Consider the following 26,258-nt stretch of genomic DNA (forward strand, 5'->3'; position numbering starts at 1 on the left):
TACAGACTGAAGTATATGTTTTAGATTATTACAAAACTGTGTTCAGATTAAATGCAGAACTGACAGGAAAATTCTTGCAAACCACACATAGCATTTCAAAAATGTGTCCCAAACATAGCATTATTGCATTTTTATACACAGACTCCGAATCAGATGTATATGCACAAACATACAATATATGTAGCTTCTCTATGAAGAATTACAATGTCCGCCCTATTTTTTAAACCTGCAACAATTTATGTTATTTAAATAACAAATATACCACACATAGCATTTCACTTTGTGTGTTTTCAAACACGCTGTTGCACTTTTTGGAAAAAATACTTAATAAATTTTGCGCAAACTTAACACAGTTGTGTATTTTGACAAAGACCGGGCTCTCGTCTTTTTTTTTTTTTTCAACCGTTTTGAATTAATGAAGAAATTATCAGAAACGTACCTGAAGCGATGATTTGTTGACATCCAATTGTCCCACACATAGCCGAAAAAGTCACGTGGTACAGGCACCTTGTCAATAGTAAACCTTGATTTGGTATGCCACAGATATGGAAGCAGTCATAAAATTGATAATTAAATAAAACAGGTCAATAGCATTTGGGCACATAACAAACAACTATGAAGTACTTAATTACATTTCCTTATCTTTCAGACCATTATATATATACTCCGCATTCGTTTTCACTTTTATCAAATATAAGACACTCGGAGCATTATACATCGCATGTTCATTAAAACAGGGAAAGATATTAAATTCCGAGAATTTTGGCAGGATGCAAATTTTAGTTTTTTAATTATTTCTGTAACTTTAACAACCACAATTTCTGTCTGAAGAAAACACTGAAATAATATGCATATTCTTTAAAAGTCACTATATCTGATATCCAAATACACCGTTTCATCAACCTAGCTTAAGAAATGTTTGAGTAATCGCAGGATCCAGATTCTGATCCTTGAAGTTACACCAGTAGAAAAATAATAAGATCATGATATAGATAATGCAATACAACATACTTTCCCAACCATTTTGTGAAACTTGGTTTTATAATAATCTCCATCAACAATTTCAATTTGAGTTTTTATTTCTATTTATTATAAAAGCTATCATAATAAACAAGGTGTTAATGTAATATCTCTGTAAATGCACTTGATAAGAACACATATAGTTGTAAACACCATTGGCAATAATGTCTGGCAGCAGCGTGAGCTCTGCAACCTAAATTCTATAGTCACATGGACCTGTTTAAAATAATTTAGAGAATCACTGCAAATAAAAACTTGTCTTAAACTTAAAATATAACAAACTACATTTTGGCAAGATATATCATTTTGTTTGTGTTTTTTTAAAAGCAGTGCAAAACATTAATTGACCCTTGAGATCCAACACTATTAGAGTTCAGAAATTTACACATATACAAAGCAATTGTCTTCTTTTATACTTACATTCTGTCCAAAATATGGTATAGTATTTGTTTTTACATGTAAGCACATCTATTTGAGTCATGTTTTGAGAAAACTGGGCATAATGCATGTGCATAAAATGTCGTCCCAGATTAGCCTGTGCAGTCTGCACAGGCTAATCAGGGACAACACATTCCACTTTTATGGTATTTTTCGTGTAAAGGAAGTCTCTTCTACACGAAAATCTAATTAAGGCGGAAAGTGCGTCCCTGATTAGCCTGTGCGGACTGCACAGGCTAATCTGGGACTACACTTTACACACATGCATTATGCCCAGTTTTCTCAGAACACAGCTCATTTGTTCACACTGATATTTATACAACAGGATATATTCCTCAATTTGATTCAAATACAGTTGGAATCAAAATCTATTTGAAGCAAAAAATACCAGCACTTGTTGGATTTTTTCATTGAAAAGAACTCATTTATCCAATAGAGTTCAATGATTAATGCTAGAGTTATAATGCTGTTTTTATGTAACATTGGTTATTTGCTGTAGTAAAATGAAGGCCATTTTCTTTTAAATGAAGCCATCATTTTTTAGTGCTGGGAATAAAACAGACTTTAACCCTTTCAGTGCGGGAACCAAATTTTAAAGGCCTTTGCAAACAGTTTGGATCCAGATGAGACGCCACAGAACGTGGCGTCTCATCAGGATCCAAACTGTTTGCTATTCTGATAGTATTCTTTGAAAAAAAAAGAAGAAAAAGCTAATTTTAGAAATTCTGCAGACGACATTTTAGCAGACGTCAAATTTCCCAGCATGCAAAGGGTTAATTAACAGGTTTTGTAAAAATGGCTGCAACTGATTAAGAAGTGTTCTGTTTTTTCTTTATACATTCTCAACAAAAACTGTTCATCAAAATATTGCTCTTTTGAAAGTCTGCAGAAAAAACTACTTTCTGGTGCGACAATAAATACTTTCATTTTCTTAAATATTACATTTGCTGTCACAGACTTTGCAAAACCTTCAGAAAATTGTCCGACATTTGGTCCAACAACCTAACAAAACTTCCCAATCCAGAATGGATTTGCTGGACCAATAAAATCTTCAGTATATCGATGGTCCCAATTTAAAATGCCGAACTTACAAAAACACAAGTTTTCAGGAGACGTGTTTTTGTTGAACATTTCTTGCACAAAATCAAATACATATTATTTTTAACATTTTTAAAAGTGTCTCATGAATGAGCATGTTCGTATGGAATTAATTTGACGTTAAGTTAATAAATCTACTGTAAAATGTATCTTCATCATTTAGACTTGCATTTATGTGAAGTTTTGGCAAATTGGACAGCTAATTGTAATAGATTTTGTTTCAAGAGAATAAATTATTCCACTCTTTTCCATTAGATATAGCAAAGCAATGCGTGTTTTTCTGTTTTACACGGTGGCACAGAGGTGACACCGCAATTCTTTATTTATATTGTGGCCTCAACTTAGTAACTTGTGGGAACAACTTATAAAGTTGAGGGAACAACTTCATAAGTTGTGGCTTCAACTTAATAACTTGTGGAAACAACTTTTAAAATAACTTGTGGAAACAACTTAGTACGTTGTCCCCACAACTTATTAAGTTGTGACCTCAGCTTAGTAACTTGTGGCCACAAATTCATAACTTTTTCCAAAAACCTATTAAGTTGTGGCCTCAACTTAGTAATTTGTTCATTTAACTTATTAAGGTATTCCTTCAACTTAATAACTTCTGGGAACAACTTATTAAGTTGAGGCCTCAGCTAAGAAACTTGTGGCGAAAACTTCTAAACTTGTTCCCACAACTTGTTAGTTGTTGCCTCAACTAGATAACTTGTTGGACCAACTAACTACCGGTAAGTTGAAGCCACTACTTTAAGTTTAATCCAATCAGATCGGCTGTTTCATCTTGACCATTTTATCACAATTAGTACCCCTTATACTACTAGATGCTCGGGTTCGAGCGCCCGTCTGAGCGTTATCCCTGTTAGCTATAGATCCCCCGTTCGAGCCCTGTCTGAGCACTTGCAATGTAAGCCATGGATTCCAGATTTCAGCCCTCTATCTGAGCAATCGCCAAGTTAATGACTGGGTTCAGGGTTCGAATCCTGGTCTAAAAACTAGCACATTAGCAAAGGATTCCGGCTTGGAATCCAGGCCTGATAGCTCCCTTTTTAAACGATGGGTCTTTGGGTTTTAGCCCCAGTCTAAGGACTTTCCCTGTAAGCGACTGGGACCCCAATCTGAGCATTCGCATCCTACGTAACGGGTCCTGATTAGGAGGTCCTGCCTGAGCACTCACCCTGTATGCTATGGGTCCCGGGCTCAAATCCCGGTTTAAGTACTTACAATATATGTCAACGGGCCCTGATCCAAGTCCTAGTCTTAGCGCCGGACTGAAAAATGCGGGATTTATAGCTTACAGGGCTAGTGCTCAGACCGGTGCTCGAACTCGAACACCCATTGCTTGCAAGGCAAGCTCTCATTTGGTACGAACGCTCAGACTCGCAACCAGGATCATTTCCTAACTAGGCAATTGGTAGGACACAGGCTTGAACCCGGGATCCATAGCCTTCAGGGCTAGTACTCAGACTGGGGCTCGAACCCGGGACCTGTCACTGTTGGTGCAAATTCTCACATCGGAATTCAAGCCGTTGCTTATAGGGTAAGTCCTCAAACCGAGGCTCGATCTAGAGACCCAAAGCTTTCAGGGCTAGTGCTCGTACTGTGATTCGAACCCTGGGACCGTCGAAAACTCCTAATTAGCTTTAAGGACTAGTGCTCATACCGTGATTCGAACCCAGGGACCATCGAAAACTTAGGCATCTAGCATTTGCCTCGTAAGCGATGGTTTCGGGATCGAGCCCTGGTCAGAGCAATTGCCCTTTACAAGAAGCGTCCCGGATTCGAATCCAAAAAACATGGGCCACTTTTCTATGAAGGGAGTGCTTCAAGACTCGAAACCGGGATCCTACGCTTACGTTGCTAGTGCTCACAACGGGGATGGAACCCTGAACCCAGTCGCTAACATGACAAGTGCTCAGACAGGGGCTCAATCCAGGGATCCATAGCTTACAGGGATAGTGCTCAAACCAGCGCTCGAACCCGAACACACAATAGTACGAGTTAAAGGGTACTGTGTTAAAACGGTTAAGATGAAACTGCCAATCTGATTAGTTAAACTATGTTGTGGTCCAAACTTAATTAATTTAGAAAGTTGTTCCCACAACTTATTAAGTTGTGGTCTCAACTTAGTAACTTGTGGCCAGAAGTTATTAAGTTGAAGGAACAACTTACCATGTTGAGAGCTCACCTTAATAAGTTGTAGGAACAAGCTATTTGTTGTGGCCACAAGTGACTAAGTTAAAGCCTCAGCATTTTGTATTATTTTGATCTCTTTTTGCGTTCATCAATGCTATAAAATGTACATCATTGAATTATTCTATAAGCAAAAGTTTACGTTTCGTCAATTTACCTTAAGATACATAGCTTTATTGATACTTTAATATATTAATTAGCGCGCAAAATGCCGAAGTTACAATTTTTTGAGCTTCGTCATTTTGATTTCAATCAATTGGGGTTTGTCTTAACATCACATGAGTTTTTTGAGCTGTTGCGATTGGTTAACTAGTTTGTTATTTTGGGGGTATATGTGCATTGATTTCCTGCTTTGCACAGTTTGAAAATTGCGAAATGCCAAAAAATGTAGGTTCAGCATTTTAAATTGGGACCATCGATATATAAATGTTGATATTACATGTAGTGCGTTTTCTCATTCTCTTGCAGAAAACATAGTTTTCATTGTTGTTCCTGTCAATTAACATTTAAAACTTAAATACTACATAAAACTTACTATAAAAACAAAAAACTAATTCCTATTCTTATTTTCTGTTCACGTTAAGTTTTTATTAAAGGGGCAACTGCATGACATTAAAGAAACTATTTATTGTGAAGAGGCCTATATTGCCTTCTGTTGCATTAAGTGAAAAATAACCTGCACTAGTGTTTGGCAATTCAAACAGCCCAAAGGTTACGCAAGATAACTGTTACAAAAGATAATAAATACTGCACAGGCAATGAATGTCTTTATGAAAATTAATAAGTTTACCCATGCTTTTAGGGCACTTTGTTACAGCATTCAAAAAAACATTTTGTAAGTTATTGTTTGAACAAGGTAAATGATAACCCAAGGATAAACCTTGGAGCGTCTTTTGTTGTAACCAGTCTTTGTTCTGAAACAATTCTTTATAAGTTTCAATCATAGCGATAAGGTTTACAATCCATGTACTAATGCCAACTCAATACCATGAAATTAAAACTGTTTTATCAGCAAATAATTTCCAGCAGTTTAATAAGTTCAACAAAATCTTCAAATGAACTCAATGTGCCATTAATTAAAGATTGTAATGTATTGTTATGATTACAATAAATGAACAGATTCTAAATTTAAAGGAAAAATATATGCTTAAGTATTTAATGGTCTTAAAAAATAGTGAATTTCTGTACACAATTATGAGTGACCATTAGTGATTCCAATATATGTGTTAAACTTGGTTTGCATGGGTGTTTAAAAAAGTTGATTACGAAATATATATACATGTACACCCAATTTTTCTGTGACAATATTACATTTACATAATAACAGCCCCCCCGACTTCTATCACCCTCCCACCAGTTGCTAGGAAGGGGTAGCAGCAAATGCCAATAGCATATGCTTTCTATGTATTAAATTGTAATATTGTCACACATTTCAGCAAATTTAGAAATAAAAAAAGAGCATCATTAAATATCAAATAGTTCATTCATTATTCAGACTATGCACCAACATAACACCAGGGCTTTTTTTCCTGTGTTTGTGAAGTGGCCTTGGCCCCCCTATTCTGTGAAAAAATGAGTCGCAAACTGTTCAAAATTGTGAAAAAATGAGTCGTAAACTGTCTAAAATTGTGAAAATTAGAGTCGCAAACTTCTTGAAATTGTGAAAATTTGAGTCACGAATTTCCAAATATTGTGAAAAAACGGCCAATCTCACAGAAGAAAACAAGAGGGCCAAGATGGCCCTAGTTCGCTCACCTGACAGGAGTCGGTTCATTCAATCTTTACCAAATGTCAAACTTGACCTAGATATTGTCCAGACAAACATCCTGGTCAAGTTTCATCATTATTTCATCTGCGAGTCATGATCAATGTACCTATGAAGTTTCATGATCCTAGGCGTAAGCATTCTTGAGTTATCATCCGGAAACCATTTTTCTAAGTTGAGTCACCGTGACCTTGACAGCCATTGTGTGAAAACGTTTTTTGGAACTGTGACCTTGACCTTTGACCTAGTGACCTGATAATCAATAGGGGTCATCTGCGAGTCATGATCATTATACTTATGAAGTTTCATGAACCTAGGCATAAGTGTTCTTGAGTTATCATCCAGAAACCATTTTACTATTTCAGGTCACCATGACCTTGACCTTTGACCTAGTGACCTGAAAATCAATAGGGGTCATCTGCGAGTCATGATCATTGTACCTATGAAGTTTCATGATCCTAGGCATAAGCGTTCTTGAGTTATCATCCAGAAACCATTTTACTATTTCAGGTCACCGTGACCTTGACCGTTGACCTAGTGACCTGAAAATCAATAGGGGTCATCTGCGAGTCATGATCAATAACCTATGAAGTTTCATAATCCTAGGCATAAGCGTTCTTGAGTTATCATCTGGAAACCATTTTACTATTTCGGGTCACTGTGACCTTGACCTTTGACCTAGTGACCCGAAAATCAATAGGGGTCATCTACGAGTCATGATCAATGTACCTATGAAGTTTCATGATCCTAGGCCTTAGCGTTCTTGAGTTATCATCCGGAAACCATTTCACTATTTCGGGTCATCATGACCTTGACCTTTGACCTGAAAATCAAAAGGGGTTATCTGCGAGTCATGATCAATGTATCTATGAAGTTTCATGATCCTAGGCATAAGTGTTCTTGAGTTATCATCGGAAAACCATTTTACTGCTTTGGATCACCGTGACAATGACCTTTCACCTAGTGACCTGAAAATCAATAGGGGTCATCTGCAAGTCATGATCAATGTATCTATGAAGTAGTGCTCACACGGGTACCCAAAAATACCCGAACCGCGGGTAAAAAAAAATACCTGCGATTCCGGGTCAAAGTTTTTGCAAACGGTACCAGTCGGGTCAATATTTTTTCAAAAGAAAGGCCTTAAATCAACTCTGCCGTTTTGTTCTGGCCGTTTTGAAATGTGCCGTTCTGACTTTCCATCTCGCTTCGGGATTAAATAATATAGTTTCGTGGTTTCAAATCTCGATTTCAAAGCTCATGTTTCTGTGGTATTATAAGTATTTTGTCAATCTGTGTGTATTGATTACCAAGTGAATAAAGAGGAATGAAAACTATTGACGCGGTAAGGGGTTAGATTCGCCAGTATGGGCGTATTTAAGTTTTTAATCCCAAAACGAAAAGGACATTATGATACCAACAAAGGCATGACTGTTTGTAAAAATTGTAAAGTTGAACTTGTGTGTGAAACTCGTTCTACTGTCGAGGTGGTGAAGCTACCTGTCCAGTCATTTTTCCAGTTAAGATTCTGATGATAACAACATTCCTGAAGCTCTCTGTTGTGGTGTAACAACAAACTGCACTTACTGAACTGTTTGGGGATATCTTTTATGAGCGTTGTTTTAGTGTTCCTGATGCTGATAAAGTATCAACTGAACTGAATGATAACCATGCTGAACCAAGTATCAAATTGGGCAAAAATCCACTTTAATGGTGGAATTCCAACAAGAAGAAATACCCACATTTAGCACACATCGCCAAGAAGTATTTAATTACTCAAGCAACTTCAGTTGCCAGTGAGCATGTGTTCTCTACAGCTGGTTACATTGTGTGTGCACAAAGATCCTGCATGAAAAGTGAAAATGTTAATATGTTGCTCTTTTTGAAAAAGAAATTAGTGATTTGACTAGTATAGAATTGTTTACGCTGAAGTTTTGTTATAATTTAAATTAATTAAGAAAGTATTCACTTTCCCCAGTTTTCTAGTCATCTTCCATCTTATATACGTCTTAATTAAGTCTTGATATGGTGAGATAAGATCTTGTTTACAGTTTGATACATCAAGTTTTTCACAATTATTGTAACAAAGTTATGAAGGATTTGTTTTTAACCAGTCTATATTGTGCATTTAAGCCTTTTTATTTTGTGTGCTTAATTTAAAGAAAATAATACTACATAACGAAATAAGATAGACCTCTATTCCCATGATCTCTTATATTCTTTATTTGCTCTAGTCATTTTGATTCTAATAGATACACCTACATTCTTATAGAGAAAGCACATCATAGCAGTGTTTTTTTTATTGAAAGGGTTATTTCAACTCATATGCAATTTGTTTTGCTAAACATTGTCTTTATATATCCCATAATTGAGGTTTTATCAAGCACAGTTTATAATAAATTTATGTATTACTATAAAGAATGTGGTACTTCTGCATAAAGAATACTTTTTTGTGAAGTAATTTAGTCTTATTTCACAACGGCTATTTGTTAAATGTATCTGATGTGTTTCACCTTAAAGAAAACAAGGGCTGTTTGTAAAACATGCATGCCCCCCATATGGGCTGTCCGTTGTACTGGCAGCCATTGTGTGAATACGACTTTTGTCACTGTGACCTTGACCTTTGACCTAGTGACCTAAAATCAATAGGGGTCATCTGCAAGTCACGATCAATGTACCTATGAAGTGTCATGATCCTAGGCAAAAGCGTTCTTGAGTTATCATCCGAAAATAATTTTACTATTTCGGGTCATCGTGACCTTGACCTTTGACCTTGTGACTCAAAATCAATAGGGGTCATCTGCGAGTCATGATCAATCGACCTATGAAGTGTCATGATCCTAGGCATATGCGTTCTTGAGTTATCATTCAAAAATCATTTTACTATTTCGGGTCACCGTGACCTTGACCTTTGACCTAGTGACCTGAAAATCAATAGGGGTCATCTGCGAGTCATGATCAATCCACCTATAAAGTTTCATGATCCTAGGCATATGCGTTCTTGAATTATCATCCGAAAATCATTTTACTATTTCGGGTCACCGTGACCTTGACCTTTGACCTAGTGACCTCAAAATCAATAAGGGTCATCTGCGAGTCATGATCAATCTACCCATGAAGTTTCATGATCCTAGAATTATTGCGTTCTTGAGTTATCATCTGGAATCCATTTTACTATTTCGGGTCAACGTGACCTTGACCTTTGACCTTGTGACCTCAAAATCAATAGAAGTCATCTGCAAGTCATGATCAATGTACCTAGGCCACGACTTTTATATTTCTTGGTTTACAAAACCGCCGACCCTAATTTTTGGAAAATGGGAAAAAAAATAAAATCGGAAAATCGTCTTTTTTTTAAATATTTTATTTCCGACCGCACTGCAAAACGAGCGAAACGAGAAAAAAATCGATCTGGTTTGAGTACGGTTGCGAATAAAATCAAGTACGTACAATCACCGATTGGTTCACATATATTGCAGAGATCGGGATATTTTTCAATGTGACACATTATGTACCAGTCCTTTTATGGGCACTTCTCAAAATTTATTTCGGGTAAAAATTACAGACAATAAGAAAATCAGCGTCAGTAAAATGTCGACCCCATCAAAATTTATTTCCGAGTCTGTGACGCAACTATATTGTTTAACATGTTAATTATATTAAACAAACCCGATATTATAGTAGATAAAAAGTATTTGATAATTAGTATAAATAATCCAATAAAACACTGCCATTATTTACGATATATGTGTTTAGGAATTTTGTAAACACGTCTGCCATAGTTTATAGGAACTGTACAGAAAGTTTGGAAATCGGAACAAATCGGTATATCTCGGAAAATCATTGATAAATGTATTTGTCGTTTTAATGCTTAGGGCCGAGTAATTTCGGCAAATCGGAACTCAACTTGCGTAAAACACTTGCTCAATTAACAGTTAAACTCCGCCTCCGTTCTCTGCAAAAGATTCGAAGGCGGAGCTATGCACGTGCTTTTATTAAATTGGAGGATTGCAATTGAGAAACAAACACACGATTGGTTCGGCATGTTGATTGCTAGACAAAGGAAGCCAATTTTTTCGGCGCGAAATTTGTCGCTTTATTGCTTCCGACAGAAAGCGGCTTTCCTTTGATGACGTCAAACTGTCAATTCACACAGGCTGCACATTTTCGGAAGACTTTAACTGACTCCTTGTTTACAATTCCAGTAAACAAAAACACTTGCTAACATTAAACTTTGGATTAAATTATCAAAATAAAGCAAAAGCGAAGTTGACAAATATGATTAAATTAATTCGCGTCAGTTCAAATAAGACGTTTTGCTTTGTAAATCAACGAGTTTTCATGACAACAACAACATTGACAAACATTACCGCGACGACGCATGGATCGATCTACCTCGATTTTTTTTCATGCACGATCTCATAAGTCGAGTAAGAGCAAACACATACCAGGTAATTTGTGTATGAGTAGTTTATCTTATATAAGATTTATGCAACGGGCATCGCATTGCGTAATGGTGCGCATCGAATTATGGAAATGAAGCGCAGTTTTTCGTTTTAATGGGAGAAGAACGCATGTCATGTAATGGAGTGTTTAAAATTGCCTGATGTTACAAAAGGTGCTTTTAGGACTCATTTCATTTGAAGATATAGATGTGTTTTATTGCATAATTTGATTTTTTGTCTCTGTGTTAAGGTTATAAAAGATATGTTGTCTTTGTTCTGATGTTATTAGTATTAACTTTTTTTCCAATGATGTTTTTTTTTTTTTTTTTTTTTTCGACCGCCCGATGGACCATTTTCAAAATAATTTTTGTAAACCAATAAAAAAAAAAGTCGTGGCCCTATGAAGTTTCATGATCCTAGGCCCAAGCGTTCTTGAGTTATCGTCTGACAACCACCTGGTGGACGGACCGACCGACCGACCGACATGAGCAAAGCAATATACCCCCTCTTCTTCGAAGGGGGGCATAATAAATGTTTTATTGTAGTTTACAAAAAAAAAATTGATTTTTTTAATACCCAACCCGACCCGAAATTACCCGTACTTTGAAATTTTGACCCGCCGACCCGACCCGAAGACATTTTTTGACCCGTGGGAGCCCTACTATGAAGTTTCATGATCCTAAGCATAATTGTTCTTGAGTAATGATCCGCAAACCATTTTACTATTTCGGGTCATCGTGACCTTGACTTTTGACCCAGTGACCTGAAAATCAATAGGGGTCATCTGCGAGTCATGATCAATGTACCTATGAAGTTTCATGATCCTTGGCATAAGCGCTCTTGAGTTATCATCCGGAAACCATCTGGTGGACGGACCGACCGACATAAGCAAAACAATATACCCCCTCTTCTTCGAAAGGGGGGGGGGGGGCATAATGAGAAAACTGCCCCCTCCCAGCAGCCACGTTATTCAACTGACCAGAACCATTTTTGAACTCAACGCTCGTATCAAGGAAACATATGTTCTGAGCAAATTTCATGAAAATTGGGCCAAAAATGTGACTTCTACTGTGTTCACATGTTTTCACTATATACATATAGAGAAAAATGCCCGGCACACTGGCGGCCATGTTTTTTCACTGATCCCGACCATTTTCAAACTCGTCCGAGATATCAATAAAACCAATGTTTTGACCAACTTTCATGATGATTGGACAAAAATTGTGACTTCTAGAGTGTTGACAAGGTTTCTCTATAGCCAAATAGGGAAAACTGCCACTATATTCATATAGAGAAAAATGCCCTGCCCACTGGCGGCCATGTTTTTTCACCGATCTCGACTATTTTCAAACTCGTCCGAGACATCAATTGAACCAATGTTTTGACAAACTTTTATGATGATTGGGCAACAATTGTGACTTCTAGAGTGTTTACAAGGTTTCTCTATAGCCAAATAAGGAAAACTGCCCCGCCCACTAGCGCCATGTTTTTCAACGGATCGGAACCACTTTTGAACTCAATCAAGATATCATTAAGACAAACATTTTGACAAAGTTACATGAAGATTGGGCATGAAATGTGACTTCTACAGTGTTTACAAGGTTTTTCTTTTTTTGACCTAGTGACCTAGTTTTTGACCTGGCACAACCCAGTTTCGAACTCAGCCTAGATTTCATTAGGACAAAGCTTCTGACCAAGTTTCATGAAGATGGGACAAGAAATGTGGCCTCTAGAGTGTTTACGAGCAAATGTTAACGGACAGACGGACGGACGGACATACGCTGGACAAAGACCGGTCACAAAAGCTCACCTGAGCAATCAGGTGAGCTAAAAAAGCCCTGAGCACTGAAATGTAGAGGTTGTATAAAAAAAGAAATTAATAGGCATACATTTTAAATCACTTGAGAGTCGAAAAATGTTACAGACAAGCAAATGGCAAATGTATGGTCTTATCAGGGTTATATCAAGTTTCATGATAATGTTTTGTGTAATTTAGAGTTTCCAGTATTTCAATTTTAAGTCTTGCTTCATTTTAGGTAAAATCAACATGATCTATGAAGTTGTGTGTAATTCTCACATTTTCCTTTATTCTTAAGTAAACCAAATTGTTCCAAGTATTTTTAAGATTGCAGGATCCAGTTACGAACGAGTTAGTGTAATACGTGTTTCACAAGATTTCTGCTCACGTGCCAACACACAGGTCCAGGATGCAGGTACAGTACATACTGGTAAGTGACAAATAGTATTGGCAATACTTACAATATTGAGATATTTGTCAGAGGGCTTTCCAAGTTTGTCCAAAATATCCTCCTCCGCAGGAAAACGATAAATAAAAACAGGATTGTAATTAAAATTAGAACGAATGAATCTGTCTCTTTCACTTTTTTCATTTTCAGGTTTTATGGCAGCTAGTAGTGGCAGTTTTTTCCGCCTCTCGTGTGCGGCTGGTTGCAAACTGGCAGGAAGTGTGACAGGTAAACGACAACCGATTGAAGACCTAAGAGAGCTATCGCATGTCCTTGTTGAAGAAACTGATGGTGTAGGTGTTGAACATTTGTAAGAAAGCTGTGGCAGTTTGGGCATAGAGGCAGATTCACAGTCTATTTGGCGAGCAGGTTTATATAGATCTCGTATAAATAGATTACTCTCTGATGAATCTGCTTTGAATTTTCCAGCAGAGGTTTGTTCAGTATTGTTACTGTTATTATCTAACTGAATAAGGGATGTCATCGATACAAACTGTCTCCGAAATTTCATTTTCTTACTTTTCTTTCTCCTTTTGGATGGTCCACTTGGGACCTGATTCCCACATATTTTCATAGTCTGAAAGTAGATTGGTGGTTTGTTTAACATATTCTTCTTTTCTGTCAGTGTTGGCATTTTATCCACTACCAATTTTATTTACATTATTCCACAAATGGTAGACATAAATCACTTTCATCTTATGTACATTTCTGTATATTATGATTCCAGATTCCAGATTGATATATCACATATTAAATCTTAATAGATCTACAAGTTATTTAACCATTATGATTTTTTATTTGATGTCAAATGCAATTTATACATTTTACAAATCACATTCAATTTCAAAGAATCAAAACTCTTCATAGCACTTTCTTTTATGTTAATACTTCATTATCAACACTTTTTACTAGGTTTAAAGTAAACTCTGTAAAGTTAGCTTTAGAATACTGGCATGTGAATTCCGCTTTGATTGCACACTTTTGTATACTACTTAAGCACGGTGTTACACACTTCCTATTGTGAGAATGCAGCAAACCAGTTAACAAAACGATACTAACACCTTTCAATAGCTGACATTGTTAAAGCACCATAAAATTCAATATAGTCCAGAGATCTCAAAGCGACCCTGGCAACTTGCTCCAATTGACCCAAAGATAAAGTACCGGCAAATCGTAGTTTACAAAGCACTAGATTGAGAGATGTAAAAATTTACCAACGTAGTTAAAGAAATGATTCATTAGTGAATTGTTTTCGTTCACATTAAATAAGACAGACAGACAGACAGACAGTCTGTGGATAACCATAAGTTATAAGGGAAGCAATATGGGGAACCCAGGACTATGCCTCTATCAATGCCGTTCACCACAGAGCGTGTCGTTTCTACCTCGGAGTGGGAAAATATACGCCTAACGCGGGAATAACTGGAGATATGGGTAGGCTCCCCCCAAATGCACGGCAATGGAAGTCCGTCCTCTCACACTGGTTCCGGTTAAGTAGTATGGACAATAACCGTATCAACTACAAAGTGTTAAATGGTCTTACATGAAAAGACACCACACAAACAACTGGCACCAAAAGATATGTATGAAAGTACCGCTGGACATCAGTATTAGCTATTCGACATCTGAACGCAAATATTATTACCAATAACTGTATTGATGATCTATTTAATGACTATAAGGCTGTTTGGTTAAATAACATAAACAGAGAGCAAGCTGCTCATGACAGAGGAGGAAACAAATTTAGAACATATAAGCTGTTTAAGCAAACATACCTTAGGTTACCTTGGGTGGTTTACCACCGTAGATTGGTTACCTCCCCTTATCTATCGTTACTCTCTATATAGGGATCGGTACAGGCTAATTTTATATATTGTATATTATAGTCAACGGTTATATTCAACGGGGAACCAGTTAATTACCACCGCAGGTCTGTAGTGGCCTCTTCTTCGTCCTCACTTTTTAATGGTCTCAGTGTTTTGCTTCCGGTTTACCGTTATTACATTATAGTCACATTTATAATCATACATCATCGGGTGGTTGATTCAATCTTTATCCAGGCGTCTTTTAAATGTATCCGTGTTCTTGGCTGTGACGACAGCACTTGGTAGATTATTCCACATGTTTACAATACGGCTGGAGAAAAAGTTCTTGCGAATGTCACATCTGTGCTTTACAAGTTTCAATGGATGACCTCTATTTGTGTTTGTGTGCAGAGTAAAAATTCCAGCTGTTGTTCTTTTGTCATAGATATTATTCAAGATCTTGTATGTTTCAATCATATCATCCCGTAGTCTGCGAAATTTCAAAGTGGGTAGTTTAATAAATTTAAGTCTTTCATCGTATGACATATCCTTAAGTTTGGGTAACATTTTGGTTACTCTACGTTGGACGTTTTCAATGCTATCAATGTCTTTAATTTTTGATGGACTCCATACACTGCTCGCACATTCCAGATGTGGTCTTACAATGGACTTGTATCATAATCTGAAGCTTCTAATATCTAGAAATTTAAATGAACGTCTTATTAATCCCATCCTTTTGTTGGCTTTATTTTCTTGGTTTTGTATGTGTTCATCAAATTTCAATTTTGTGTTTATTGTTACACCAACATCTTTTTCATTTTCAACTCTTTCTAGAGAAACGAGGCATCCTTCATATTTTGGCATAGTGTATGATCTTATTTCTGAGGGTTTTGTTAAAATTTGCAATATTTTGCACTTGTCTGAGTGAAACTTTAACAGCCATTTATTGCTCCACTCAAAAAGTCTATTCAAATCATCTTGAAGAATTAACTGATCATCTTTGGTGGAAATCTCACGGAATATCTTTGTATCGTCAGCGAACATAAAAAGACTAGAGTTCACACATTTTGGTAAGTCGTTTATGAACACCACAAATAGGATAGGACCTAGAACGGAACCCTGAGGAATGCCGCTGGTGACATCGTGCCATTGTGAATAGCTCCCATAGACTTGTACCCTTTGTTCACGGTTGGTTAAAAAGTTTTGTACCCATTTACATGTTTGTTTGCTGATGCCATATTTTTCAAATTTGTATATTAATGTTTTGTGTGGGACCTTATCGAACGCCTTCATGAAATCTGTGTATATTGTGTCAATTTCACCTCCTTCATCTAGTATACTAGTCGAGTGGTCCTTAACTCTGAGTAACTGTAGTTTGGTTAATCGGGCTCCAATAAATCCAAACTGCCTATCAATGAATAAATCATTCATATGGTCAACTATCCGTTTACGAATTAATTTTTCCATCAATTTGCAGATTACACTAGTAAGACTGACTGGTCTATAGTTTGAGGCTAGTTTTTTTATCTCCCTTCTTAAATAATGCTGTAATTTGGCCAATTTTCCACTCACAAGGCACAATACCTGACTTGAAAGAGCTGTTGAATATATGGCACATAGGTATGTGGATTATATCTGACAGTTTTGACAAAACAATTGGGCGAACTTGGTCTGGACCTGGAGACTTAGATGTATTGAGTTCGTTTAATAGGGTTTTCACTTCCTCTGGTTTAAATTCATCGTCACTTGACAGTTTCTCAAAGTTAATGTTCTCCATTCTATCAAAGTTTTCATCGGTTTCTTCTGTGAATACACTAGTAAAGAATGTTGCTAGAACATCTGCTTTTTCTTGGTCACTATTAGCTATAAATATTTCTCCATCTTTCGTTTCGTGTAATTCCGATATTCAACTACGCGTTTTCCGTTTTGAGTTTATATATGTCCAGAAATTTTTACAGTTAGATTTTGATGTCTCCGCTATTTCCTTTTCGTATTTTTTACGCTCCTTTGCTACTATTGATTTCACTTTGTTTCTAGTCCGTGTATATATTTTGTAGTTTTCTTCGTTGTTATCCTTCATGTACTTTTCTCATGCTCGATGTTTTTGCCTAATTAATTTTCTTATTTCTTCACTAAGTGGCACGCTGTTTTTCCTCACACTGCTCTTTCTTTTTGGTATCAGTTCGTTCATTTCATTGTTCAGTTTGGTCATAAATATGTCTTTCATTTCATTGGTGTCCTTGTTTTCCAATACTTCATCCCAGTCCAAGGTCATTCCTTCTCTTATTTTCTCGAATTCAGCTTTTTTATAGTTAAACTTGACAGTGTTAGTATTGGAATATTGAGTATAACATACATAGTCAAATGTTATGACTAAATGATCACTATGCCCCAAGGGGTCTTGGTAATTAATGTTTTGTACATTGTTTGAGTCGTTTGTAATTATCAAGTCCAAAATAGATGGTTCCTGTCCAATACGGAATCTAGTTGGTTTATCTACTATCTGTTCAAAAAAGCAGTCTCTTATGCATTCCAAAAAATTTGAACTTACTTTATCACTTGTTTCAATGTTTTCCCAATTAATGGCTGGGATTAATCACCCGTGATTAATATATGGGAAAACGATTCTTCTTCAAGAATGCTAAGCTTAATCTTGATACAACAATATTCACTAAATATTTGATTTATGTCAATTTCTATCGCTTTTAGTTCACCTTTTACATAGATCACTATACCCCTGGAGCTTTTAATTGGAAAGTTTTCAGGAAACATATCGTATCCATCTAGCGAAATTTCACTTTTCATAATTTCAAATCTGCTGTTTTTCGGTAAAGTTTCCGTGATCATAATGATGTCCGTCTTATCTGACATGAATCTAGTTTTAAACTCATCTAGTTTGTTTATAAAACTGCGTTAGAATACACACATTTCAGATTACGATTTTTAGCTCACCCTTTTGCTCAGGTCAGCTTTTGTGACCAGTCTTTGTCCGTCGTCTGTCCGTCCGTCCACATTTGTTCGTAAACACTCTAGAGGCCACATTTATTGTCCATGAAACTTGGTCAGAAGCTTTGTCCCAATGAAATCTCGGTCGAGTTTGAAACTGGGTGGTGCCGGGTCAAAAACTAGGTCACTAGATCAAAAAAGAGAAAAAAAACTTGTAAACACTGTAGAAGTCACATTTCATGCCCAATCTTCATGTAACTTTGTCAAAAAGTTTGTCTTAATGATATGTTGGTTGTGTTCAAAAGTGGTTCCGGTCCGTTGAAAAACATGGCCGCCAGTGGGCGGGGCAGTTTTCCTTATTTGGCTATAGAGAAACCTTGTATACACTCTAGAAGATACAATTTTTTCCCAATCATCATGAAAGTTGGTCAAAACATTGGTTTTATTGATATCTCGGACGAGTTTGAAAATGATCCAGATCGGTGAAAAAACTTGGCCGCCAGTGGGCGGGGCATTTTTCTCTATAAGTATATAGTGAAAACATGTGAACACTCTAGAAGTCACATTTTGGCCCAATTTTCATGAAATTTGGTCAGAACATTTGTTTCCTTAATATGAGAGTTGAGTTCGAAAAAACGGTTCCGGTCAGTTGAATAACATGGCTGACGGGGGAGGGGGGCAGTTTTCCTTATGTGGCTATAGAGAAACCTTGTAAACACTCTAGAAGTCACAATTTTTGCCCAATCATCATGAAAGTTGGTCAAAACATTGGTTTTATTGATATCTCGGACGAGTTGGAAAATGGTCCAGATCGGTGAAAAAACATGGCCGCCAGTGGGCGGGGTATTTTTCTCTATAAGTATATAGTGAAAACATGTTAACACTCTAGAAGTCACATTTTTGGCCCAATTTTCATGAAATTTGGTCAGAATATTTGTTTCCTTGATATGAGAGTTGAGTTCGAAAATGGTTCCGGTCAGTTGAATAACATGGCTGCCGGGGGGGGGGGGGCAGTTTTCTTATATTTATATAGTAAAAAAAGCTTGTGAACATTCTAGAAGTCACATTTTTTGCACAATCATCATGAAACTTGGTGCAAAGATTAGGTTTATATATATCACATAATTAATGCCATAATTATATATACATAATTAAGTGCTCTTAGGTTGTCCACATTTTCATTATATTATACAAAATCCTTGTAAACACTCTAGAGGTCACAATTTTGTTTAAGATTTTATGAATCTTGGTCATAATATTTATTTTTGTAAGCAAAGTTTGATGTTTGGTAAGGGGGGTCAACTCAAAATATAGGTCGCCAGGTCAAATCTTACAAAAACACTCCATATGACAGAGTTTTGGTTCAATATTGATGCAACTTGACCAGGAATTTTGTCTGGACAATATCTAGGTCAAGTTTGACGTTTGGTAGAGATTGAATGAACCGACTCCTCTCAGGTGAGCAAACTAGGGCCATCTTGGCCTTCTTGTTATATTTATCACCACATTGACCAACAAGTTTCAACTAATTTACATTTTAAGAATGCTTATCACCAAAAGTACTTGAAGAACCCAACTTATATACATTAGGATGCTTATCCTCACAATTAACAACATTTTTAGGATGCTTATCCTCACAATTAGAAACAGTATTAAACAAATGAACGGTTCCTTGTGCTACTAGTCCTTTTTGGCGACTTTTACAATTTTTCTTGCCCAAGGTGGACCCCACACCAGGAAGTGGTATTTTCCCGAGTTGTCGTAACTTGTTTTCTCCTTGGCTAAGTCAATGAGCTCCTTATTCTGCTCCCTTTTGGCCTTTGTCATGTCATCAGTCACCCCCAATTTTGCTCAGAACATTCGTACAGTCCATGTTTTTGAGTTTATGTAGGTTTTTCAGCTTGTTTTCATTGTTTTTAAATATTACTCTTGTTGGTCTTGGTTTTTCAGATAATTCACTTTTTTCCCCAGTCTTATTACGGTGTCATATCCTTCATGTTCTATCCCCAGAAAATCCATCAAGTTGTCAATCATTTTCTTGGCGTTAATTTTCCTGGTTGTTGGGTCCTTTTCGTCGCTTTCTTTCAAACCGTGTATAATATAGTTTCTCTCCCTATTGGCGCTTTCCCTGATCTCATATGCCTCAGGTCCTCTACTGACTTTTTAATTTCTGATATTTTCTTGTCCACTAGCTTGATCTCGAGTTTACTGGCCCCTTCCTGGACGATTGGTTGAGGGTTTGCGCTGATTGCTGTTTCCACAATTTTGGTAATTTGCTCATAGTCCACCTTTTTCAGCATTTCCTTTCTAGTTTTACTATTCTGATTTTTTTCATGTACATATAACACCGAGTCTTATGTTAAAAATAATATTATACCTAGGTCCCATAGAAGTGCATTTGCTAAATTCCGTTGTGGTGTAGCACCACTTAAAATAGAAACTAGACGATATCAAGGAATTGTTGCAAATGAACGTTTTTGTTTTAACTGTATAAACCAAGTGGAAGACAAATATCATGTACTTAATGTCATGTAATCTCTACGAAGATATTTGAGAAAAGTTGTTCATAAAGATATTTGAAATAAATCCGGATTTCACGGAGTATAGTGATGATAACAAATTCTGTTACATATTATCTAATGACGAACTCATTAAATACAGTGCCAAAGCTTGTCATTATATACTAGTCACCAGACAACATATCTTGTATAGATAGGGGATATTTTGTAAATATGTGATGCTTATTGTACTAGCGTGTTTTGTTTTATGTCACATTTTAAACAAATGATTTTTATAATATCATGTTTAACAGCGGGTTTTTTATGAACATAATTATGTCATAACAGTTGTATATATTTATATATATATATATATATATATATATATATATATATATATATAGGTGTGTCTCTCATAACTCATTCTGAGTGGTTTTGTACATGTCTTATTTTTACCATACTTTTATATTTGTATCTGTAATATCATGTACGAAAGTGAGACGTTAATAAACTATCTGTCTGTCTGTCTATACAGTGCCAATCTTTCACCCTAATAAACTTAGGGATAATGTGTCCGCCAAGCAACTGGGAGGTCTTGGGTTTTATCCCCACTGTGGGAGCGTTCTTTAGATACCAAGTACTGGTTCTAGTCCGAGGAAACGGACTCAAACGCGTTTCATATAAGTCTCAGGTTTCGATGAAATCAAGATCAAATAAGTAGGTTAAAACTAAACTAAACTTAAATACATGTTTATTAAAAGAAACCAACTTATCAATGCATTTTGTTGTATTAAATAAAACCTCTTTTACACATTTATTTGATTTTATGAAAAGATGTTAAATAGTAAAGATTGGACATCTACTTGAGATGTTGATGAAATGAACACTTACAAATAATTTGCAATAAATGCAACCACAATGCAAATATTTAGTAATCTGCACAGTACCGTGGGTATATTGAAAATAATGATTTCACCATTTATTGAACACTAAAAGGGACACAAGCTGATTTGGCATTTGTATGTTTTGATTATAATTGGCTCAGAGCATAAGAGCTTAGTAATTGCATGCTTTTTATCTTACACAGGTACAGAATTCTTGTTTTTCGTTGGCTTAGTCATGTCACATGCTGACTATGTTTTTGCAATATCAGGTGGGAAGCTTTTGATATTAGGTAAGTAAAATTAAATGGTGTCACAGATGTAAACAAGACAACATTATATAAAACAGAATAGCTAACTTTTCTCCTGTTATTATGTTGATGACAGATAATGAATGGTTCTCAAAAAGATAAATTTGTAACAGGCTTCATACTGACCCCACATGGTGGCTACACTCTAATCCAAACTTAATTTACTGACACTGAAGAATACCATACTGGGTCAGTAAGAGTCATAGCGCCAGTAAGGAATAACTGCCAGATAGTCAATGATGAACTGGTTTATTTAACTCTCAAGTGGATACAACAATTTGGTGAAAAACGCAGTTTCAATGGCCAACTTCCAACAAAGGGGAGTAACTCATGGGAATATACCATGATAACATAACAGTGGTGTAAGGGAGAGAACTCGTACTAATTATGTACTGGCGGAACCTCTTTTCCTTCAAATGAACACAACTCATACTTCATATAATAACACATACAAAATCAGTACAGGATTAGAAAATTAAACCCAATAGATTAAAAATGTCTAATGATAGAAACACAATATTTAACTTCTACAACTATTAAGTACATAACATGTATCTTGCATATTTAGAATTTGCATCATAAAACCAAGGATAAGAAATCATTGAACAAGTCAGTCATATATACTAAGAGAACCAAACACTATTGAACATGACAAACAAACTTGCACCACTCTAATCATTCTAATACATAATCATCAAGATATTTTGGAGGCTGTCGTGAGCGTTGAGGTCTTTGCGCTGGCTCAGTGTAACCGGGCGAGGTCATACTCATAGAACTTGTTTCTGGAGACACGTGTACTTGGGGGGGTTCACAAAATGATGACGTCATATCCGGCTCATACACAATAATTGGAACTGGTTCTACACTTTCTGGCGTAGTCAATGTTGCAGGAATGCTTGAAGGTGCTGGGGGACCACTATAAGTTGGTGAATGAACACATTCGTCATCAGACTCATGGTCTGGGTCGGAGTACACTAAAGGCCTTTCGCAACACATTTTATCATACGGAACACGGTAACACTCGCTTCGTTTAACTTTATAGGATGAAGCCCGTAACTGATTTCCCGAGAACTTTTTAACAAAGCACCACTCTTCATCGCACGACACAACTAGATACCTATTGCGAGCTTTCAATTTCGCTTTTATCTGAGATAAGATACACTAAATCACCGACACTTACATCACCAACACGTACCGGAACACTAGCCTTGGACTTAGATTTTTCACTGTGGGGGTGATTTTTCATACGTGAATCATGCCGCTGGAGGATCACATCACGGTCAGACACAGGGAGTTGAACATGAGTGAACTGAGAGCGTTGGGTCCACAATTCACGGGAAGACAGGCCCGTATGGCGTAGACGTGAATTCAACCTTGCGACTACAATAGCAAGGCCCATGCAAGTAACGGGGCCTCCACCTGGTTCATACCGCAACAACTCATTTTCTAGCTCTTGTATAGCCTTTTCAGCCACAGGATTCTTGTTTATGTTCTTAACACGGCCGATCTCCAACACGATGTTGAGACGTTTCAAGGCTTCGTCGCTTTGCAAAGATGCAAAACCCGGGGCGGGATCTACACGAATAACTGCAGGGGGACCGTCTAATGGATGGAGCTCAGTACACAAACACACTAAAGCATCTCTTAAAGTGTCCCTTTTTTCGTCAGGAATAAGACAGGCTTTAGTATAAGAGGTAACACTCTCACGCACGACTAGAATAGTTTGTTGATTACGTTTCAGTACATCTGCGGCGAACGACATGCCAACAACTTCTGGAGGGTCTTCGCTTGTATGCTTTATAGCGGATTCTGGTAATGACTGTAATGAAGCACACAAGTGGCACTGCCGAGTTACAGTTTCAATAGAGTCCAACGCGTAAAAGTGACGCTTCATCACAAGTTCAAGCTGGTGCTTAGATGGATGGTCTAACTTAATGTGTAGAGCGCTGACCAATCCGTCTAAAACAGCACGAGGAACAACTATCAACTCAGATGGTGGCAATAAAGGCAATAAAGGGTCACTGCGTTTTACCACCAGTAAATTATCTCTGGCGATTGATGCGACTTGAAGGTAACGTTTAACATCTTTGATCTTTGTTAGTTTTTTAGAGGGACGAGTACCTTGTTTGAGATGCGCGTGTGTACGTCACAGATCTGGACACTCGGATTGAATTTGAAGCCACGAGGATCTGGTAGCAAACGGCAAACGCGATGTTCCAATCACAATACTGTCAATGCAGACGTTACGAACCACAGAGTCTTCAGTATTACAGATAAATGTACAGATTTGACAGGTTGGCACAGAACACTCGGGGGCATTCCTACTTGCAAAGTCTGACGGCACATTGGCAGAGCCAGCAAGATGTCTGACGCTTATCTGGAAACGACTCACAGTTGACAAAAATGACGTCACTCTCGGACTAGCGGAAAACTCACCGCGACATAGCTTCTCTACAGCCTGTACGCAAGGCTGACTGTCAGTAAGTACACAAGCCGACACAGTAGACTGTATTATGTAAGGGCCAAAGTGTTTAACAGCGGACGCGATGCTCAGAGCTTCGATTTCACACGGAAGCCAAGTGACTTGATGTTTCCGCAGCTTGGCACTGAAAAAGCCTGCCAAGTGCAACTTGTCATTTCTCATCACATACAGGGTTGCTCCTATACCACGCTGAGACACGGAACCATCGGTAACTATCCACAAATGATCTGTGGGTCTCGGTATGACAATCGACTTATGATTATGCAGTGCTGCCTGTGCATCTTTGAATGATTTTAAAAAGGAGTCCGTCCAACCCACCTTGTCATGCGACTGTTTACCAGCGGCTAGGTCGTCTAGTGGGCTAACATATCGTGAACAGTTTGGCAACACACGCCCGAGAACCTTGTACGCACCGATGAACGAACGCAACCCTTTCACAGTATCTGGAGGTGTACACAAAGACAACGGGGCAATACGGTGAGGACTTGCAGATAACTGGCCAGCAGACCAAATCCATCCAAGAATTGTAGTGGACTTCGGACAGATTACAGTCTTGGATGGTGCTAGACGCAACCCACATCGAGACAAGGCGTCTAAAACACGCTCCCACTTGATCAATAGATCATCGACAGAGTTAGCGCCACAATAAAGGTCATCGGCAAGTTTTGCGACAAACCCTTCTTGAACGAAATCTCCGAGTACACGGCACATCAGTTCTTCAAGAGCTGTTTCTGATCCGGGCATTCCCATAGCACAACGAGTGTATACTCTAACACCGCGAAATGGAGTTGCTACACCACAATATTTCATTGACTGCTTTGACAGTGGTATCTGATAAAACGCATTTGTTAAGTCCGACTGTATTATATACCTCCATTGTCCTATTGTGCGTAGAGTGGAATACATCGGGCATCAGACTAGGTTGGGGCTTGCTGTATCGTCCAACATCGGAAAACGCAGTGACTAGTCTGTATCCGCCCTGTGGTTTTTTCACTAAGAAGGACGGGTTTAGGTATTCAGCCGTCACACCTACATCTTCTGGGCGACTGAAAACTCCTTGACTCTCTAACTCATCAAATTTCTGTTGGAGTTCGACAAGCTTGTCCTTCGCGTATTGTGGCACCCGTCCTTTACGCTGGGGAGGTTGTACAGGGCCCATGTTGATAACGGCTTTAAAGTCACCAACGGCACCGTTGTACCCGGATATATCCGACGCAAACACATCGTCATACTTATCACCCAATGTCAAAAACTTCATGCGTTGTTCATCTGTCAACACTTTATCAGGGTCAGTTGAGATGCATGTTGTATTAGACATGTGTAATTTGGGAACTGATTGATGGCTAAGCTGTGTTCCTGTAATGGGTGTAAGAACCCCAACTTTCATTGTCTCTGTATTCCTTATGAAACCAACATGTTCATGCCTTAACACTCGCTGTGGTTCCTGTGTCTCGTTGGCGATTCTGATGCAACCGCCAACTGATTCGATAACCTGCGGTTTTATCCAGGAAATACCAGAGTCATGTTTGGGCTCAATTGCCAGTGTCCTCAGGTCCAATATCAGACGGCACATTCAACTCAATGAAGGAACCTGGCCATACGACAGATGACGTAGACTGAGCTCGTAAGACAAAGGCTTGGGTGCGTCGTACGCGGTTACTTGGCGAGTCAGATTTGGAGGAGCCATAGTTAACATGTTCAATGCCGCCGATCAGTATTTCGTGTTTAGCAGGTCGAATTGAAATGTCATTGGTACACATAAATGGTATCCCCGCTAGAACATCGACATCTAAGTCATTCACTACTAGAGCCTCTAATTTCAGATCAGTGTCACCTCTCGAGACATAGAAATGTGTCTCCCCAATGATTTGTAATGGAGTGACACCATCAGCCTGGAGCGCGCTCTGGTTTGTTTTCATCACCGGAGCTCCAATGTACTGCACGACTGAGCTTTTTATCATGCTAACCTCAGCCCCACTGTCCAATGTCAACAATATGGGAAACTGTCTATAGAACGTTTTCAAGACTGGTGACTGTTTGGTGCTGACGCGTCGCGAACAGTGAGTTACAACTGGTTGCAAACTATGGGTTTCAGAGTCCAATGTATCATCATGACCAATATCCTCGTTTTCG

At 37.7% G+C, this 26,258-nt stretch overlaps 1 protein-coding gene across 4 annotated transcripts in view; it reads right to left on the reverse strand.

Annotated features, from left to right (window-relative positions):
- The window catches only part of LOC127858540 (putative tyrosine carboxypeptidase MATCAP2), a 38,178-nt gene extending 15,406 nt beyond the window's left edge, over positions 1-22,772 (reverse strand). Inside the window, exons 1-2 of one of the 4 annotated variants that reach the window (XM_052395752.1) lie at positions 21,770-22,772; positions 13,216-13,779 (exon numbers count right to left, since the gene is read on the reverse strand). In XM_052395752.1, the coding sequence (XP_052251712.1) occupies positions 13,216-13,776 (561 nt within the window). In that variant the 5' untranslated portion in view covers positions 13,777-13,779; positions 21,770-22,772. Of the gene's footprint in view, positions 1-13,215; positions 14,121-14,263; positions 14,615-21,769 lie in introns of those variants that run through there. The other 3 variants (XM_052395751.1, XM_052395753.1, XM_052395750.1) reach the window with 3 other exon arrangements.
- Between the last annotated feature and the right edge of the window lie 3,486 nt (positions 22,773-26,258).

Source organism: Dreissena polymorpha, chromosome 14 (genome assembly GCF_020536995.1).
Source record: "Dreissena polymorpha isolate Duluth1 chromosome 14, UMN_Dpol_1.0, whole genome shotgun sequence".
Taxonomy (NCBI): domain Eukaryota; kingdom Metazoa; phylum Mollusca; class Bivalvia; order Myida; family Dreissenidae; genus Dreissena; species Dreissena polymorpha.